Genomic DNA, 21,793 nt, shown 5'->3' on the forward strand with positions numbered 1-21,793 from the left:
TTAGAAAGTGCAAATAAAATAGCAGATGACCAAAAGCAGCAGCCATCAACCTGGGAAACAGTTTGGTTCCATGAGAGTTCTGTTTAATTAAGAATAGGGAATACCTGGTATATTTGCAGGAAGCAAAGTAACGCACATTAGTTTTTATTAGGAAATGTTCTATGGGAAGATTTTGATAATACAGTACAGTATTGCATGTTACATGAGCAATGATATTCAGGACATTCCATACCCCTTAGGCAGTGCATCTCAGCAAGATATTCTGTAAACATGTACCAAACAATGCATGCTTGATTTAGTTAGCACCTTAACGTCATTGCTGGATTACAGACGGCTTTTATAAATTTGACTGATAAGACAAATTGTGATCATCTTCACTTTCCATGAGTAAGGGCTGTGTTTCTGCCGTGCTTCCCCTTCTCTTCTTCCTACACCCCAGAACAATGAGTCCGGTGATCAGAGCAGTAATTATACCACCAACCACAGCTGCTCCGATCAACCACTGCCAGATCTGACGGGCTTGCTCCAGGTAGGGTATCAAAAAGTCCTGGAATGAGTCAACTGCAAAAAAATGATAAAACTCATTTTATGTTATGTAATGCACTGTCAATTTGTGGAAGCTAGCAGTTATATGATAGCTCATGCTGGAAGACTGAATAATAATAATAATGCTTTGTATTGCTGTAGTGCCTTTTATCTCAGAGTCACACAGTATTTTAAAATCTTTAATAAATCAAGTCTCTCCTCATTCAATGAGGGAGAGAAGTATTATCTATAACTTACAAATGGGAAAACTGAGGCACAAAACCTAGCAGCCTCTAAATGACTTCACCCAATGTCACATAGGAAATGGATGAAATTAAGAATAAAAGTAGTGCCAAAAATTTCAAATGTAGGTGTCTAAAGTTGGGGACATAGCTAACTCCATTAGTGAATCACTAGATAAGTGGCCTAACTTTCAGAGGTGATAAGGAGCCACAGATCCTAATAGCACTAATGTGAACTGCAGGTGTTAAATGTATCTGAAAACCAAGGCCATTTACTTAGATGCCTAAATATGGATTTAGGTACCTCATTTTTGGCACCAGTTTTTTAAAACATTGATCTGGATCTCCCTTCCCTCCCCGCCCCCCACTCTCGGGGCATGTCTTAACCACTGGATAATTCTTCATCCTGAATCTGACCCTGCTTCTATAAGCTGTGCGGTACTTCTCAGTCTTTGCAGTAAAGCTGTGATTCTCAAATGCAAACAGGCTTATTCTGTCCTAGTTAGGAATCAACTCAGTCTGATTTCTCTTCAGTGATTATTTCAGTCCATTATCCCAAGGGCACCATGAGAGTCAAAGTTCTCAGTTTAGCTCTTCATTATGTAGCACTACAAATGTACACAAGACTCTGGAGTAGGAGACCAAACATGATACTGCTCACCCAATGGGGTTTATATTCTATGGGGTTGATTTGCCATTATCCTGTCTGTTTTGCAGGCATTTACATCTGAGGAAAGTGAGTGCACAGGGCTACCATGCTGGTTTGGTAATGTTTTTCACCTATTTTATACTCCCTTTGCGCAGGTGTAAATGTCTACTCAAGGTGCCAGGCAGTGGAAAATGCATCCCTCAAGGTAAAGAATGGGGTGGAGTCCCTAAAGTCTGAGTTAGTTGCATTATCAGAGTGGACAAAGAGGTATTCTTTCTGAAACACCATGAGCCTGAGTCTGATCTTGGTTATACAGGTGAAAATCTAGAGTAACTCATTGACTTCACTGGTGTTGCACTCTGGATTTGCACTGGTTTAATTGATGTCAGAATCTGGTCACCCAACTCTAGTTATTTTCACTGGTGGGAACGAAGAGAATGAATCTGATGCGAAATTTATTCATCAGTTTTAATTACAGCTGAGAAAAATATTCAATGAAACCAGGCCAAACTTTGGATGAGCTCCTCATCCCCCTCTGGGCTCTTTATGCAGGATAAAAGGTCCAGAGTGGTATAAAGGGTTGTCAAAGCCATGTATCTGACTGGTTGAGGATTCTACCAGGCCGGAATTGAAGACGACAACCATAAGTCTGTCCTCCAAAGACCTCCTCGCAAGCCCTGCCATAGGGGATTTGCCAGGGGCAAAGCTGGGGGCGGTAGAAGCATGTTGAAGGCAGAACTGCTGCAAACAGCACTTCAGAGATTCCTGGTGGAGCTGTGGTCTACAGGGGACCGCAACTTAGGCCCCCAGGCACTTCAGCCCCAAAAATGGGAGGTGGTTTGCCATCCACTGAAGACTCCTGGGATCCATTTAAAATAGACCCAAGATGGTCTGTGGTTTCCCTGGGAACTTCTGCAATCTTGACTGACTTGTTTTGATGAAACCAAAATGTCAAAACCAAACTCTGTGAAAAAGGGCAGAAAAAGCCACATGAATCAATACTGGCATTAATGCTGGTGTGACTCCTTAGTGAAGCACACCTGGTGAATGACCAGTTATAACTACTTTTAGGTTATGGGTGAGGAAAGCATAAACTGCTGGATGACTGTACATCTGTGCAGTAGGAAATTTGCTCAGATGTTTGGAAGTAAGGGTGTTGATAGTAAAAAGGCCGGGGAGTTAGTGCTGTTGGATATTAAATATGGAATACCCTCTCTATAGTTAAGAATTCCATTTTAAGTCTGAATTGGACCTCACCTAAGCCCTTAGCTATTTTCATTTTAAGCTTTGCATGTGTGGGATATGGCCAGCAGATTTTTAAAGATAATATCTGAGGTGACTTAGATAAGCTGTTCTGGAGAAATGAGGCTCAGAAAGCATAAATATTAATTATGCTTTGAACATCCTCGTAGTATTCTTGCCGCTTTTGTCCCCAAATCCCTTGTCCTAGAAAATTCAACTGAGGTTCACTCAAAGCACCCTTTTAGAAGGGAAAAGCAGTGCTGGGAAGCAGTATACAGGTGTATTCCAAATGGTCAATTGGTCTCTAGAGGAATTTCAAACAACACTCAATGACTAGTGGGGACCAACACATTCATCTGAGAAAAAATAACACGTCTCTCTAGCCCTTTTCTTATGAAGAGAGCCTCCAAAATGAAAACCAAATCAATCTCTAACATATCTATCCTCACAACACCCCTGTGATATAATCCCCATTTTACAGATGGGGAAACTCAAGCAGTGAAAGATTAAGTGACTTGCCCAAAGCCATGTAGGAAGTCAGTGGTAGAACAAGGAGTTAAACCCAGGTTTCTTGGATCCCTAGACAGCACCTTAACCACTAGACCACCTTCCATTACTAGAGTTTTCCCTGTGATGATCACATCAAAATGAACCCCCTCTACTGCTCTCGCTCTCTCTCTCTCTCTAGTGCAGGGTTGCCCTTTTGTAGGAACATTTTCTCCCAGCATGCCTTTATGGGACTAGCCCTTACACTCAGCAGAGCTAAGCAGCTACAACTCTAAAGGGGCCATTTTGGAGCTAGTTGTATTTTCCTCTCTTCTAGCTGGTAAGTACCTATTTTATTTTCCCTTTCTTATTGTTGAGTAGACGGCACTTTCTCACAGTCACAGCTATTTTCCATAAAATACAGGGTTTGTTGCTGTTTTTTTTTTTAAACTATCTTATCCATTTTATACCTGCCAATGTATGCGTTTCTTTTAGCTCCAACCTTAATTCTGAATTTCCTGGCTTCCAAATGGCTGGTTTTTGTTTGTTAATACTGTTACTCTAAAGTTTTCTTTTTACCCTTAAGTTTCTAACAATGGCTATTAGAGAGGCAAGGTGGGTGAGGTAATATATTTTATTCGGGCAGCTTCTGTTGGTGAGAGAGAGAAGCTTTTGAGCTACATAAATAGTGAATACATATTCTAAGTACCTGATGTTCTCTGTGTTAACAGTTAACACCTCGACAGTCATAGGACAAAAAAGGGAGGTTAGCGGGTTACAGATTGTTGTAATAAACCATAAATCCAGTACCTTTATTAAGTGAATGATTTTTAGTGTCTAGCAAAGTTATGAACTTAAGCTCCCAGGATGTGCTCTTTATCATTCCAATCACTTCCCTATGACCTTGTCTTGCTCAGTTTTTTCCCCATCTGTTTGGCCACAGCATATCTGCACTGAAAATTTCTGGCCCATTGTGTCTCATATGTTTAGAGAGTAAGCTACGTAGGGCAGGGCTGACTTGTTGTCATTCCACAATGGGGCCCGTATCCCAGTTTGGTGCATCTAAGAGTTACGGCAGTGCAAACAATAACTGGTATCAATACACTCTCTGGTACTTGACTCTAGTTCAATGATTTTTGTCTGAGAATAGGGAGAAAAGAAAAATCTAAAAGGGGTGATAAAATAGATGCTTTGTGGAAGGGTAACAGGAGGGAGCATAGTTCTTGAGCATTTTAACATACCTAAGGACTTATTTAAGAAGTATTAGAAGCTACTTATGCAGTTGTCCTTATGAGTCTGGCTAATACGTAGAAAGAGTATGAGTGGCTTGCTAGGAAGTATAAAAATATGAACCCAATTTTTGAGAAAAATGTGAGATATTGAGGTCTTAGTCACAACTTATTCTAGATGAAGCCCTGCTTCTCTTATTTTTTTATTGGGCTCTTTCAATCCCTTCCCCATTTGTGTTATGCCTTTTGCTATAAGATTGTGAGTATAATGAGAACTGTGTTGTTTACATATATTGTCTTGGGGTTTTAGGTCTGTGTGTACTTGTGTGTGTTTACAAACACATCACAGAATCAGGAAATATTTCAGCTCCTTAAGTAAATTGGAGCAGGAAACTTACCAGGGAAATCTTGATACTGCCAAAATGGCACTGAAAATGAGCCTTGTTGCGCAGTCCTCCTTCCTGCAGAGTTTGACTGAAACAAAATATGTTCCTCCGTGGCTTCTTAAAACCTTACATTATGCTGCAACCATCTTTTGACTCCATCATTATCAATCTGGAGGACAAGGGCTCCTCATTTGTCAGCCTTAGCCTTGGGAAAATGTAATGTGGCACGGGAACAGATGGGGCTGCCGCATGATCTAACAGAGGGGAACTACTACTGTCTTCCATTTTACCACTGACTTAAACATAGTTAAGCATGTCTCTGCCCTGTTTTAACCTCAACCTGCACAGGATTTCTCTAACAAGCTAGAAGCCAGCAGCCACCTCCAGGCATCTACTGCCTGTTTTCAGTTTCCTTTGCCATAGAAAAGATCCACGCAATCGCTACCTTGAAGTTACCATGGCAACTCAGATACCAGAGCACGGAGTGTCCCCAGAGGCAGTGCTAGCCAACTGGGAGCCCTAAACGGGAATATTTTGCCCCCCTACACACAACACATAGTACTAATAAATAAGGGGTCCCTTTGAGCTGCTCAAGCACCTAAGCAATTGCTTAGTCTGCTTATGCCTACTGGTGGCTCTGGCCCAGTGATCTGTAATGCACACCAGTAAAAATATGTTTGTTCCTGTACATGTATGTCTGCTGATTAGAACCCCCCAGAATTCCAAAGACCCAGTTACCACAGTCAATTACTTTAATCCATAATACTGCCAGGTCAGAGAGCACGGCAAAAATGGACCCTCTGAAACACTCAGAGTAAAACTGGGTGATTAGGAAATGCCACTGAACTGAAAAATCCATTAAATAAATAAATAAATAGTTTGGGGTCCAACAGAACATTTTTTTGACCCCAAATGAAATATTTCATTTCAGTTTTGAGCATTTTTTTTAACAGTTAAAAAAAATCTTTAAAATAAAATTAAAGGAATTTTCTGAATGCAGTGATTTTGAATAAAAAAATCAAAATGTTTTGTTTGGAAAATGTCAAAATGAAACATTTAGATTTTGGATTTTTTTTTTTTGGGTAGAGAAGGCTCCGACACAGACAATTCAATGAAATCAACATAAATTCACAAAACATTTTGGTGTCGCTGAAGCTGCATTTTTCAACAAAAAAAGTTTTGGGTGAAAAATTTAACCCAGCTCTACGTGAGAGACACTTTGGTGAGTCAAATTCAGTTTAACTTATTCATTTGTGTTTTAATTTAATAAACTTAAAAGAATGCTCATCCTAAATGCTACGTGTCATTGTCATCGATTAAAAATGAACTCTTAATTAAGCTATTGCAAAACAAAAGAGCAGCCAATCCCCCCTCCTGACATCTAACCATCAGTTAGTAACAATTACCAGCAAAATCTCCCAATCCCTCAGTTTTCCAGAGACAAATTAAAATAATAACCCCAGCACAGTCCCCACATTCAATTTCTTAACTGCCTATTTTTAAAAACAAACAACCCTGCAATCATTCAATGTGTCTCCGTTGCATTCGTGGAACTATATGGACTCTCTCTGGTGGCTGCTAGGAGTGGTAGAAGAAACACTCCCAGGGCCGGCTCCAGGGTTTTGGCCACCCCAAGCAGCCAAAACAAACAAACAAAAAAGCCGCGATCGCGATCTGCCCTGAAGACTCCTATTCCCCAAAACAACGAGGAGTACTGGTGGCACTTAGGAGAAGTACTCCTCATTGTTTTTGCTGATACAGACTAACCCGGCTACCACTCTGACTCCTATTCCCAGTGGCTGGTCTAGCACAGTGCTTCCTGAAGATTTTGCCAGGGTGGTGTTGCCCTGAAAAATAGGCCGGTGCACTATTGGTACAATAGAACACTAATAAAGAACAAATCCACCTCTAAATTTAGAAGTCCTTTTAGTGGTACACAGCTGTAACAAACCTGTTGGGACTTGGAGGATGGAGCACAGGTTGCAGGAGAGAAGAGTTTGGAGGAAGCACCAGAAAGTTAGTCAGTGTGCACATGATTAGGATGCTAGTTCAATTGCAGCAGCTCTGTAAATAGCTCTCTTAATAAAGAGTGTGTTTAGTTTGATAAGAATAGTCATGTTGTGTTAATACTTGGTATGTGATGTATGATACAACAGATTTGGAAACATTTCTTCTACCCAATCTGGGTCTAGGATAAGACCATTTTAGGGTTAATTCTGGACACATCAAAAACAAAATTCAGCTGCCTAGCAAAGGGGAAAAAACAAAAGCCATTGAATCATTTATTCATTCACATACACCCCAGGATATATTGGCAATGACTTGCTGCTTCCTGTCACATGCATTTCAATCGCCTTATCCAGTTAGCTATTTGACACCAAGTTTAAAAGCAATATTTGAGACCACAAAGAAATTGTATGCATCTAGCTCAGCCTTGCAAAATTCTGCTTCCCCAGGGTGAGTCATTGTTTGTGTTTGTTTGTTTGTTTGTTTGTTTGTTTTTCTTGATGGACAAAGAAAACGTCAGTCGGATTTTAATCACCATTAGTTATGAGGGGGGAAAGGCCGGGAAAGTAGGGTTTTTTTTGTTTTTTTGTTTTTTTTTATTTAGCCAGATTCTTGTTTGTTTAGTCCACTTTGCACTGTGTAATCATGGCTGTAGAGATGGTCGGTGGAGAATTCCTACTGTGCAAGGGACATTTGGGGGGCAGGGCATTGCTGAGGGGGTAGAGCATCGTGGTGCTTGATCATCCATTGTGGAAATTAGAGTGGCTCCCTTGAAGTTCTAACTTGTGTCAAAACTGGGCAGATTAGGGAGCCATGACTGGGTCCCTGGCAGGCCTCCTCTCACTCTGCTTGGCAGCAGTTGAGAATCAGTTCCTGTGTGTGTAGGCTGGCGAAAAGTTTTATGATAGTTTTTAAAGGCTGAAGCTGGGAAGAGCCTTCTACCTCTCACTGCAAAATCACATTGCAGTAGGTTCCAATCTACACACCTACCACTGACGACACACGCATATAAAATGGTTACTGACAAAACTGGGTTACTTTTGTATCTTTAAGTGATATCTATCAAATGTTCCCCGATGTATCTATAGCACAATATAGCATGTTTTCTTCTGATTTACCCAAAGTTAACAATTACATTGACAAAGCTGCTCTTTAACAGCTTGCTCGCCTTTACTCCAAGAAAGAAGGCTGGCTACAGCTATACAATATCCAATGTGCTCCAGTTATATATTTTTTTAATTTGTTCCTGGCTTCCCAAATGATAGTTGCCTGCTACAAAAGGACATGCAAGTAAGGAGAGATGCTGACTTTTTAAAATCCGTATTCCCTGTTATCAGTTAAACAGCTTTAGCTAACATCCAAACTTTCCACTCCTATTCTCTCCTCTCCAAGGCTCATTTTAACATTGGTTTCCTCCACCTTTTCCAATTAACCTTATTTTTCACTTTCCAGAGCCTGAGGAAATTCCCATGATTGAATCTCTTTTCTTTTCTTTTCTTTTCTTTTCTTTTCTTTTCTTTTCTTTTCTTTCTAACTTGATAGTCTAATTCTTTTTTTCAGTCATGCAGTTTAGGGATTTAAACTGCATCCCAAGAGGCCATTTAACATGCACTGTTGATTTTAATTACATACTATCATCCAGGCATCTGCATTTTATCTCACCTAGCTGTTGCTATTTTATTGTCAGCTCTCCAATTCCAAACTGAGCCCTTTCTATTCTAGCCATAGTGTATGCTGCTGAATACCTCAAAGATGGAAAGGGTCATCAAGGTCTCTTGAAGTTGGCACGGGTCTGTCTGTGTGCTTCTATGCTGCTGGTCAATTTGCCACCACAGGATACTTTTGAGTGGAGATGACAAAGTTCGATTCTGGAGATGGACTTCCCCAAAGTCATGGGTGTCAGCAGTCTTGTCTCTTTAAGAACACCTCAGACTAGGCCTTCAGGAGCACACCCAATATCCACCAAACTGCAAAGCTGCACTGCAGGCCGATTAAGCATCTGTGATGCTGGTAGGCCAGATACCAGCTCTTGCCAATAACTAACAAACTCATAGCTGGAGACCAGACCAGTTCACCTCTGTGTTAGTTTTGCTCAAAATAGGCATTAGTCTTATAGGAATGTATTTAGTGTTTAGACTCTATGGAATGCTTGTAAATTGCTGCTAATGTGTTAATCTCACTTGTACTGTCCCTATTCCATGCCACAAGAAAACATGTAAGTTTTGCTTTATAACTTTGAAAATGTTTTCTCTGAACTTCTGAACCCAGGCACGGGAATCACAATTCCCTTTTCCTAGTTAATAAACTTTTAGATAGTTTATTACAACTTTGGCTACAGGTGTTGTCTTTGTTGTAAGATCCAAGGTACCAAGTGATCTGGGGTAAGTGACTGGTCTCTTGGAACTACAAGCAACCTGAATGTGGTGCAATTTTTGGTGTGAGTGACCATTTATCACTAAGTCAAGTTTGCATGGGTGGCAAGATAGAGTGGAGAGTCTAAGGGGACTGTCTGTGAGTCCATGTTGTTACTGGCTTGGTGAAATCTAATTATTGACCACACCACCAGTTTTGGGTGTCTGCCCTGTTTGTGGCAGTCTGCCCTGAGGTAGGAACTCACAGCCGTGAGCCACTCCAGACAGTATCTGTACACCATTTTAATCACACTGCCATTACCTTTTATTCTGCCTGCAGCCCAGCATCACCTGCACCTCTCTTCACCTTAGGGTGACCAGATGCCCTGATTTTATAGGGACAGTCCTGATATTTCAGGGCTTTGTCTTATATATGCGCCTTTTATCCCCCCACACACCTCCTGTCCCAATTTTCCAAACTTGCTATCTGGTCACCCTACTTCACCTGTATCTGTTGAAGTTACAGCATCAAACACCTTAGTTAAGTATTTCAAAAATGGAAACTTGTAGTTAGGCTCCTAGGTTTATATTTAGGTATCTGCCTGACTCTTCAAAAGTGTGACTCAGCCAGCAGCACCTAGTGAGGTCACCAAATATCTCCCACTGAGAATAAGGGGAGCTGTTGGGTGAAAGTTGGGTATGTGTCTAAAAATGGATTCAGGAGTTAGCTTTAAGGAATTATTTCTGGAAATAACTTGGCCTGGGCTTCAAACACTAGTACTCAGCCTCCTGTTTGTACTATAATAATACATATTATGGCAGGCATCACCAGGTGGTGCTGTTACAGTCTTCCAAGTCTTATTAGCATACAAGCAAATGTTCAGTCTTGGGAAGATAAGCTGTGTGGTGGTGTTAATTTTACAGGCAAGTCTCATCTTACCTTTGCGCGGTTGGCAAAAACAAAACAAACAAAAAAAGAGAGAAAAATAACAATTTAAATACTGTACCTTTAGTGCGGGCGATTCCGCCCACCATTACACTCAATGTAATGTTGAGTATATGCAATTTTCGCTTTACGCGCTGACAGCGGAACGTAACCCCAGCGTAAGATGAGACTCGCCTGTATTATGCAAGGTGAGTGGGATAGTGAGCTCTCTGCCTCAGCCTGAGTTAATTCTTGGGGCAGAGTTGGTTCCTGGGACTGGGCTATGCATATTTGCATTGTAATTCATGAAAGAAGGGATTACTCTTTGCGATCACCTCTGTTCCAGGAGTGGTGCATGTGTCTAAATAAGACACTCTGAATATATGCAAACTCCACCTTATTGATTTCTTCTCCACTGGGAAGCTAGCCTGCAAGACTCCAGACATCTGCTACTACTCAGCAGAAGTGCAGCACTATAATTCCTGTCCTTGACTGACCCTTTCTCACTGGGTCCCTTTCCATCTTTATATGTCTCCTACCTCCCTGCTCATGTTCTATCTATAATCACAATTAGTCATTTCATTTCAACATCTCAACTGAATCTCTGCTATTGTCACATCACGCCTTTCCTCCATCTGCTTTGAAATAAAACTTTTATTTGACCATTCCTCATTCTCCTTATTCCTGTCCCATTGCCCATCCTCCTACTCATCAGCAAAGTTCTGCATAAGCTTCTATCTCTTCTCACACCATGATCTATGAGACAATCGTCACTGCTATTTTTTTTTTGTCATTGTACCTTTTCACTGTACCTTCCATGCAAATCAACCGTAGCTCCTTGCCTTTGATCACAGAGTCCTCTTTTCTAGTCCTTCTTGATCACGTTGCAGCATTTTGGTGTCTTGTAGCATATGAGCTCAAACAAGAAGCCAGCCCTTGTCTCTCTGAGGCTATGTCTACTCTTCAAGTTGGAAACTCAAATAGACATACCTGCACTAGCTCTGATAGTGTGCTAAAAATAGAAGTGTTGCTGTGGCAGGGTGAGTGGCAGGAGGGCCTAGCCATCCTCAGTATAATTCTATCCGAGTCACTAGGTACGTACTTGGGCAGCTGGCATCTCTGTCACTTGTGCCACTGTGGCTCCGCTTCTATTTTTAGCACGCGAGCTCGATCAGAGCTAGCGTGCGTATGTCTCCTCAAGCTGGAAATTATGCTTCCAGTTCAAAGTGTAGCTATATCCTTACTGTGAATCCAACACTTCTAACTAGGGAAAAGCCCAACTCCAAACACTCAAACCCACCTGAATCTTTGGATATCCAGAATCTGAATGTTGTTGCTCTGGCCCATTTTTAATTTTGAACCAATTATTTCTTTCTAATAAAGAATGATCACTTAGGCTCCAGCCCTGCAAATGGGACTGAAGAGGAACTTGAGTGGCACATAGACATTGTGCAGGTTCTCTGTACAGGTTTGAATTTCACCCTTACTGCTGATCTTTCAGCAGAAATAAAGAACCATCTTAACCCACCCTTCTGCAAAGCAGCTAGAAAGGACAGATTTGATTTTGTCTGCAGTGTAGTTGTAGCTGTGTCAGTCCCAGGATATTAGAGAGACAAGGTCACTGCGGTGGTAATATCTTTTATTGGACCAACTTCTGTTGGTGAAAGAGACATGCTTTCTAGCCAAACAGAGCTCTTGAAAAAGAGGTCTCTCACCAACAGAAGTTGGACCAATAAAAGATATTACCTCACCCACCTTGTCTCTCTAATATTAAATTTAATCACTTTTAGTTCTTTTTTTATACCAGATTCCTCCTGTCTGATTTCCTGTATACTTCTGCAATGCTAATGTGTTCTGCAGTTTTTTGAACTTTCCCAATGTTTGCCCTTTTTTCTTAAAGCTCCAGCATTAAGTGATTGATGTGAGAATCAGTTTTCATTTAAAAATAAATGAAAGGTTCTAGTTCAAGAGAAAAGCTTGAAAACATGAACCCTAAAGATTCAGAAACTAGAATACAAAATAAGCCCCAAATGTATCACTTAAAAAAAAAAAATTCTCAAGAATGGTTTAAAAAAAATCATAGAAGAAACACTGATTCCTGCTTATGCTGTAGTTCTAAAATGGTCATCAGATTAGCTAGGGCAACGAAACTTGAAATAATCAGCCATAAAAAGAAGCTTTCGGGGTAGCAATGAATCACAAGCTGCTAGACTGTGTTTAACAAAAGAATTGAATGAGCAGGCTGAACACTATTTTGGAGCAGTTTACTAAGCATGCAGAAGTCAGATCCTGTCATGAGGAAGCAAAATCTTTCCGAGGGCCAGAGCTGCCTGAAAGTACTGTAGTATTGTTCAGACAGAGTAAAAAAAGCTATTAGGGTAAACGTTAGTCTTGCTAAAATGTCTCTGCTGCCTTTGATATATGATTACTGGACTCTCGGCTGCCCATTGCGTTTGCAACTGAACAGACACATTCACAAAAGGTTGCACAGTTCCTTGATCTCATTCATTTCTTGATACTTTATAAAAGTCTTGATCTTCTAGCTGTACCTTGTGTCCCAGGTGCGAGTCCCTGATCCAAATGCCCCTCAACATTGGTCTAATCATCCCAGTGGCCTATGGTAATCACCGAACTTAAGTCCATGATTTGAATGCTCCTCAGCTCTGGAGAAAGTTTAGGTCTCGAACAAAATTTGTCCTTTATCTTAGTGCATGCAGCTCTTATTGAAGCCTACACTGCTAAATGGCTCCATCCTACATATCAATACTATTTCTAAACAATGCACATTTAATCTATTTTAAGTAATAATAAAGACCCTCATGCAGCCCTTTAGTTGCATTCTGTAAAAATGACACTGCATATCTCATGGTGAAATTCACCCCTGTGCAAAGAGGCAGTACAAAGCTCATGAATCACTTAAGTCCTACTTAAGCTTTATTTTGAGGACTTAAATAGTTCATTGGCCGTTTGCTGGGGTGAAGTTAATCCTCGATAATTAAGATAACAGATTTATTAAGTTTCCAAGTATAAAAGGTGGTTTTCCAGCTCCGGTCCTGAAACCTGCGCCTAGGATCTGAAACTCCATCCAGGTTCTGTGTCTCTTGCAATTATCACCACTAATAAAGAATCTGCAGGACAGATTCTGCCCTCAGTTAAGCAGGTACATGGGGCCAGATCCTTGGCTTGTGTAAATCGGCATTGATTTATGGAGCAGTGCTAATTTACACCAGGCCTGCGGCCTTTGTATTAGGCCCTCAGTGAAACCTGACTTAGTCCTGTTGTACTCATTGGGTTTGCACTGGTATAGCTGAAAGCAAAATATGGCCCTGCCTTTGGACATTTTTTAATAATTCTGTTGATAATTACAGTCTCCCATAGCTGCCTGTGTTGGCTGTGCAGTACTGACAGACGACAAACTTCCTTTGGTCACTAAACCAACCAGATATGACTTTGAATACTCTCACTGAATAAATCTGATTAAGAAGGCACCTTTTGAACTCAGTCTCTTCACAGATATATGCTATATAAAAGTGGCAGATTCAGAATTCGCTTATCACTAAACATTACCTGGGTCTGCTAGATATTCATAATCATATCCCAACTCCCTTGATGGGGTAAAAAATTCTCCATTTCTGTAGAGAGGAATAAATGGGACCATGTAATATTCACGATTGTGGCCAATGGGTGCATTGGCTGCTGGGTAAACGTCTCGCAGAGGTCTGTGTCTTCTAAGCCATTGTTCAAAAATACTGTAGAAGAAAGAGAATGTGGATTAATACTGTAAATAGACAACAATGCTCCTCTTTGCAACAACAGAGAAACTCAGAGGGCCTGATTCGCTACCTTGATCCCTGAGGAGTGATTAATACCTGTCCAAAGTGAATTTGGGGGTATGTGTAAAACGCTATTAAATCAGCATGGTAGCATTTTACACCTACCAGGTTCTCAGCACAGCTGTAAGTGCTGCACAAAGTACAAGCCAGTGAAGGCTCAAGCTTGGTATCTGCAATGATGTGCAGATACTGGTTATGTTTTATAATTCAGTGACTGTAATTTATGCAGCAATTATAGTGTAATTACACTGTGGGTGTGCTTTCGGATAGTTAATTTCTACTAATTCACATAACCAGAATGTTAACTATGGGACTGAATTAAGTATATTACTGTCCCTTTGATTTCATACTTAATATGTGTGCTCTTTAGAATCTAGGCACATTGTAATCAGTCTAAGCATTCATTTAGTATAGCAGGGTGGTAGCACTATAGTTAAGGTTGAGACTAGCTTACTCTTGAACAACTGATTTCTCCAAGGTTGTCTAAAATCCACATGCTTATTTAGATTGTCTTGAAAACTGCTGGGCGTCATGATGGCTTGGGGCAGTGTTAGTGGTCCAAATTGGAGGTGGTTTGAACAAGGTGGCTTGACATACAGCCCCTCCCCCCTCAAAATCAGGTGATATCAAAATGTCATGGTTCTTAAAGCTCAGGGCGACATGCTGTGGCCACTGAACCCAAACAGTAGCTCTGTACTGTGAGTTGGAGTCCTGGTAGCTTTCTGAGAATGTATTGTGCATATTTATTGCTCAGTTCTGTAGGAGCTCCTTCTGGAGATTATGTTCCGGGAACAAAGTTTCTGGCTTATGAGCTGATATTTCAAAGCGCTCTGATATTCACATGCATGCTCAGATTTTACTTAAGAAGTATCATCTAGGAAAATGACATTAAATAAATAGAGGGAGGACAAAAGTTTGTGGTAAGCAGCAACATTAGGGTAATGAAATCATGTGGTAGGGTCCTCATCCATTTCCTGAACAGTGGGACTGACTGAAGGAAAGTAAGTAGCTGTGACTCTCATTGATGTCAGCATGACCAAAAGGGGTTGCTGAGCATCAAGAAAAGTTCTATTCTAAGGACTGGGGTAAGGTTGACATTGTTTGATACAGTGCCAGGATACAGACACAGAGCAGTAACTTAAGTTTATCACGAAAAATAAACACTGACACCATTTTCACCATTACTCATCTTATCTACACAAACCAAGGGATCACACATAGAGTTCTTGGGGAAAAGGGTGTGAAGGAAATGTCAGGCACTAGAAAAATGTAGTCACGTGGGCCATGGTCCTTTTAAAAACAATCATAGAAAACCAGGGCCGGCTCCGGCATTTCTGCCGCCCCAAGCAAAAAAAAAATAAAAAAAAGCTACGATCGTGATCGGCGGCGGCAATTGGGAAGAAAAAAAAAGCCACAATCGGCGGCGGCAATTCAGTGGCAGGTCCTTCGCTCCTAGAGGGAGTGAGAGACCTGCCGCCCCCGAATTGCCGCAGGTGCGCCCCTCTCCCTTGGCCGCCCCCAAGCACCTGCTTGTTAAGCTGGTGACTGGAGACGGCCCTGTAGAAAACTTCCAGTGATATTTTTTACCCCACAAACTGCTATATAAAAGTAAGCAATGGAAAAGCTACAATAAACTTTTACAAATGATACTCTAACCCAAAGGGCAGAATGTTTGGCCACCTTTCTCACCTCCGGTTAAGGTGGCACCAGATTTTCATTTTAACTGTGGTGATACTACATAATATTGCTGTGACATATTAGGAGTAGCGGTATGAGCTATGGTCATTTGGTCAATGGTGTCCTCTGATAACCCCCATCCCTCTCTCCATCAATAAGGAGCTGATTTTAATAGTTAGAATGCTCTAAAATCCACAAGCATAACTGATTGATTGCCTTGAAAACTGGTATGCCACAATGGAGGCTAGTATGCAGTTTGTGATGCAAATTTGGGGTAATTTGACCAAGGGGTTCCCAAGAATACACCCCCCCAGTAACAGGAACATCTTTTAATTTTTAAAATACTCTAGAATCATTGTGCATAGTGAGATTCTCAGAATGGGTATACTTCTTGGTACAAATTTGGAGTCATTTGGTCAAGAGATTCCTAATATATAGTGCCTCCAGTCCCCATTAAGGAGCTTATTTTATTAAATCCACATGCATAGGGAGATTGTCTTGATCATTCATATTTAACAGAGGTTGGGTTGACAGTATGAGGGGGGCGGGGAGGAAGAACACCCATTGAGATGAATGGGTTAGTTCACACTTAGAACTGTTGTGTCAGGCAGCATTCATCTCCATGGGGTATTCTGATTTGTCTGAGAAGAATGGGTCACTTTACACCTCTCCATTTCTCCTGTGCCATTGAAGCTTCTCCCTATATTAGCTCCCTTTCTGGAATGGGGCTCTCCTCCATTCTCCTTTCTCCTCAGAGACCATCAGTTACCGCCTGCCTTCCCCCCCGTAGTCCTACTGGGGGCATGGATGGGCCAGGAGGAGGGCAGAGGTCATAGTTGAGTGACAATGGATATTTCCTGGAAGCCTCTCTCTGCCCCCTAAAAGATGATCCTCAGTCATGACCTCCTCATTCCCACCACTTCCTCAAAATAAAAAAAGGGGGAAATTCCTTGTTTAAAACTTTGTCAATGCCGAATTAAGGTCAACCAGCAGTGCTTTGTACCCTTCCAGAACAGTGAGTGTACCTATGCTTAACCTTCTAGAAACCAGGAAAGAAAGAGTTAACATAAGACCAACTTAAACCTCTGAAAACTAGGAAATGTGGCATTAAGGCACACACTAGCCCTACCCCTCAAACCTCAGCATGGGAACCTGCGAGTTAATTGTGCTAAAATCTGATGCAGGTTTCTGCTCAGAAATTCACAAGGTGCTGAGTGGTACGGGGAGAAGCTGTTCTGTGGCTCCAATCCCTCCTGTTCACACCAAAGCCTTAGGGTGCCAAGGAGGAGGTCATGAAGTCTTTTGAGGTAGGTCAGTAAGGTACGGAGCCATGGCTTGGGCCTTTTCGGCATGAGTTTGATCCCCTCTACGCTACCCAGCTGTTAATTTCATAGAATCATAGAACTGGAAGGGATCTCAAGAGGTCATCTAGTCCAGTCCCCTGCACTCATGGCAGGACTAATTATCTAGACTATTCCTAACAGGTGTTTGTCTAACCTGCTCTTAAAAATCTCCAATGATGGAGATTCCACAACCTCACTAGGCAATTTATTCCAGTGCTTAGCCACCCTGAAAGTTAGAAAGCTTTTCCTAATGTTCAACCTAAATCTCCCTTGCTGCAATTTAAGCCCATTGCTTCTTGTCCTATCCTCAGAGGTTAAGAAAAACAATTTTTCTTCCTCCTCCTTGTAACAACCTTTTACATACTTGAAAACTGTTATCATGTTCCCTCTCAGTCTTCTCTTTTCCAGACTAAATAAACCCAATTTTTTCAGTCTTCCCTCATAGGCCATGTTTTCTAGACCTTTAATAATTTTTGTTGCTCTTCTCTGGACTCTCTCCAATTTGTCCACATCCTTCCTGAAATGTGGTGCCCAGACTGGACACAATACTCCAGTTGAGGCCTAATCAGCGCAGAGTACAGCAGAAGACAGACATGAGAAGTAGTTCTTACAACACTCCTGCTAATACATCCCAGAAGGATGTTCACTTTTTTTGCAACAGCGTTGCACTATTGACTCATATTTAGCTTGTGGTTCACTATGACCCCCAGATCCCTTTCCGCAGTACTCCTTCCTAGGCAGTCATTTCCCATACTGTATGTGTGCAACTGATTGTTCCTTCCTAAATGGAGTACTTTGAATTTCATTCTATTTCTCCAGTTTGTCCAGATTATTTTGAATTTTAATCCTATCCTCCAAAGCACTTGCAAACCCTCCCAGCTTGGTATCATCCGCATACTTTATAAGTGTACTCTGTATGCCATTATCTAAATCATGGATGAAGATATTGAACAGAATCAGACCCAGAACTGATCCATGCGGGACCCCACTTGTTATGCCCTTCCAGCATGACTGTGAACCACTGATAACCACTCTCTGGGAATGGTTTTCTAACCACTTTTGCACACACCTTACAGTAGCTCCATCCGGGTTGCATTTCCCTAGTTTATTTATGAGAAGGTCATGCGAGACTGTATCAAAAGCTTTACTAAAATCAAGATATACCACATCTATCACTTCACCCCCATCCACAAGGCTTGTTTCTGTGTGAAAGAAAGCTAACATGTTGGTTTGACATGATTTGTTTTTGACAAATCCATGCTGACCGTTACTTATCACATTATTATCTTCTAGATGTTTGCAAATTAATCGATTGATTAATTATTTGCTCCATTATCTTTCCAGATACAGAAGTTAAGCTGACTGGTCTGTAATTCCCTGGATTGTCTTTATTTCCCTTTTTATAGATGGACACGATATTTGTCCTTTTCCAATCTTCTGGAATCTCTCCCGTCTCCGATGACTTTTCGAAGATAATCGCTAATGCCTCAGATGTTGTCTCAGTCAGCTCCCTGAGTATTCTGGGATGCATTTCATCAGGCCCTAGTGACTTGAAGACATCTAATTTGTCCAAGTAATTTTTAACTCGTTCTTTCTCTATTTTAGCCTCTTCCGATCCTACCTCATTTTCACTGGCATTCACTACGTTAGACATCCAATCACTACCATCCTTCTTGGTGAAAAGAGAAACAAAGAAGTCATTAAGCACCTCTGCCATTTCCACATTTTCTGTTGTTATTCCCCCCCCCCCCCCGCATTGAGTAATGTGCTTACCTTGTTCTTGGTCTTCCTCTTCTAATGTATTTGTAGAAAGTTTTCTTGTTACCCTTTGTCTCTAGCTAGTTTGATCTCGTTTTGTGCCTTGGCATTTCTAATTTTGTCCCTACATATTTTCAATATGTTAGGTTTTGTGTCTGAAATCACTGTCCTGATCTCCAGGTGCCTACACTGCAATAATCTAGTCACACAAGAGGAAATTCACACATTAGCAGCATGCTCATGGACGGCTCAGGAATCTCCTTGAATGGGGAAGGGAGTGATCAGATACAAGGGATAGCCTGTCCACCCACTACATATGGGAGAGGAGGGCTCCATGCTGGCTTAGAAACTGCTGTTGCAGAGGCAAACTTTGGGGACAAGCTAGGGGGGGGATCAGGGATTCAGAGGTTGGAACCACCAGGAAGGTGCAAGTCAGAGCTGTGAGTCACACTTCAATTCAGCTACAGTGACTGGTAAGGGGCTGTGGAGAATGCTCCATGTCCTGGCCATTAGTTGGGGGATGTATATTTCTACCATAGGTAATCTAATCTTTATCAGTTCAGGGAAAGGGTTTCTCCAGACTACCCCAACAGCTGAACTCGGCACTAACATGTCTATAAGCTATACAAGGATTCTGCATGCAAGTTGCACCTTTCATCATCGGAGAAAAATGGCTGACTCTAATTCAGAAACATCCTGCTTATGCCAGCAAATGAAAGCTCTTTCCCAACCAGGCAGAACTAGGACCAGAACCTCAGTTCTTTTTTAGGACCAAACAATTTAATAGATGAAAGAGTTGCTGTGTTCATCCACCTTGTCAACCCCCCAAAATGAAGGTATTAATCTTGATTACATTCTTCATTCGTGGCTCTCATCTTTTTAGCTAATTTCATCAGCCTTGTCTAGAAGAACTCTCTTGTCAGAATAATAATGCTCAGCTGAGGCAATCAGATTTGAAATAATTGTTCAATTTTGTCAAACTTTAACTTCTATTTAAACAAAAAAAGGAAGTTGGAATAGAAACTCTGATCAGCTTAAACTTCCAGAAAACAGTTTGCAACATAAAGAGGTTCAGTGACCACTAAATAAATGTGCAAAACCATACAGGATGGATGGTTCTGTGATTAGAACACTAGACTAGGGCTTGGGAGACCTTGGGTACATGACTTAGTCTCTGTGTCTCAGTTCTCCATCTGTGAAATGGGATAATAGTACTTCTCTGTCTCATAGAGAAGTTGTGAGGTGCTCATATACATATGGTACTGGAAACCATAGCAGTATCTTTAGACAGAAGTAGGAACTAAGACCAGGATTTTCGAAGGTGGGTGATGCTGTGGCTGTCTCAACTTATGAGTGCCTTAATTTTTGAATGCTCAGCCTGGGATGCCTTATGGGTTTCTGAGCACCATCCAGCCTTTGTAAGGTGTCTTGAGTTCAGAACCTAAATTGCGAGTCACTGGAAAACCTTGCTCTAACCAATATGCAGTTTCACAAACTAAAAGGGAGATTTTTCAAAGGCACAACAACCAGCCAAACAATGCTTATGCCTTTGAATATTATTATTTGTATTATGGTAGCACCTTAGAGTCCTAATCATGGACTCCATTGTGTTAGGCACATAACAAAAAGGTGGTCCCTGTTCCAAGGAGAGATCTCCCACCAAATCAGTACACCACACTTGCATTTTGCCTTTGTTGACAGAATCTGGTCTCTTGTATAGTGTAACCAGCGACAATGTGGGCTAGTAGGTACAGCAGGGAACTGAGAGTCAGGAGATCTGACTTCTGTTTCCTGGCTATGCTAATGACTTGTTGCATGACTGTGAGGAAATCACCACACCATGTCACCATGCCTCATTAAAATGATTTAAGGTTCTCCGATGACCGGGGCTATATATGTGCAATGTGTTATTACTGTAGCAAAATAACTGAATTCATAAACAGACATTTAGTGCCATTTTAATAATAGGAAAAACTTTCTAATTATAAGGGTAAATAAGTTCTGGCATAGGCTTCCTAGGGAGGTTGTGAAATCCCCATCACTGGAGGTGTTAAGAACGTGTTGGACAAACACTTGTCAGGGATGGTCCAAGTTTATTTGGTCCTGCCTCAGTGCAGGGCTGGACTTGATGACGTCGCAAGGTCCCTTCTAGCTTTACATTTCTAAGATCCTATTCTGAACTTCGCCACAGACCTGCTCTGTGAATTTCAGCAAGGTCACTTAACATCCAGGTGCCTCAGCATCACCAGGTGAAAAGGGATGGTAAATGATTCCCCAAGATGAAAGGTAATGAAGACTCCCACTAGGCTGACACACTTCAATTGTTTGAATTTTCATGCATGATTGTGTTCTGTTGAAATGTACTTTGCTTTTGCAAAGAGCTTTGATATGGTGAGTTGTAAGGGGCAGACCTTTCCCGTACAAAGAAAATTAAACCCATCCATAAAAAGCAGGAATATAACATTTTCCTGTGATTACATATCAGATGGATTTGAATCTTTTCCTTGTAGCACTGTCCAATACATACCAGATTATAGAAAAATAACTGAAATGAGCCTTAGTGGAAAATTAATTTTAAGAAGGTTGGTTTAGGGGTTCGGGGGCAGGGGGAGGAGGAAGGCGAGTCATTTGATGGTGATTAAAAAAAAAAAGCCACCAAAAAATTTGCTGGATATGTATTGTTCCATGAATAATATATGCAGCACAGATTATGGCTAATGAAGCAATGATTCAAGAAAATGAATAAGCGTATGATAAAAATAGTCACATTTGCTGCCAGTGAGAAAGATAAAAGATAGCATAAACTGCATTGCTGCATGTAATTCCATTATGGTGTTAAATAATGGGCTTTCCTAGAACACGTTGTGCACAAGAACATGTTGTGTACAAGGAGAGAATCTTAAAACCTGGAACAAGTGATGTAGAATAACTGGAGAAGTTATTTCCCTTGTAAGTCCTCCGCTGTGGTGCATTCTCTGTTACTGGACATTTTAAAATCACGGTTAGATGTTTTTCTAAAAGACATGCTGTAGTTCAAGCACAGTTATTGGACTTGAAGCAGGAAGTCATTCAGGGAAGTCCTATGGCCAGTGTTATGCAGGAGGTGAGACTAGATCAATAATTTTCAACCTTTTTTCATT

The 21,793-nt window shown here is 41.2% G+C and overlaps 1 protein-coding gene across 2 annotated transcripts in view; it reads right to left on the reverse strand.

Moving 5' to 3' along the window:
* Window positions 1-220: 220 nt before the first annotated feature.
* The window catches only part of TYR (tyrosinase), a 74,488-nt gene continuing 52,915 nt past the window's right edge, over window positions 221-21,793 (reverse strand). Inside the window, exons 4-6 of one of the 2 annotated variants that reach the window (XM_034759626.1) lie at window positions 13,610-13,791; window positions 11,558-11,560; window positions 221-561 (exon numbers count right to left, since the gene is read on the reverse strand). In XM_034759626.1, the coding sequence (XP_034615517.1) occupies window positions 338-561; window positions 11,558-11,560; window positions 13,610-13,791 (409 nt within the window). In that variant the 3' untranslated portion in view covers window positions 221-337. The remainder of the gene's footprint in view (window positions 562-11,557; window positions 11,561-13,609; window positions 13,792-21,793) is intronic. The other variant, XM_034759635.1, reaches the window with a different exon arrangement.

Source organism: Trachemys scripta, chromosome 1 (assembly GCF_013100865.1).
Source record: "Trachemys scripta elegans isolate TJP31775 chromosome 1, CAS_Tse_1.0, whole genome shotgun sequence".
NCBI lineage: Eukaryota > Metazoa > Chordata > Testudines > Emydidae > Trachemys > Trachemys scripta.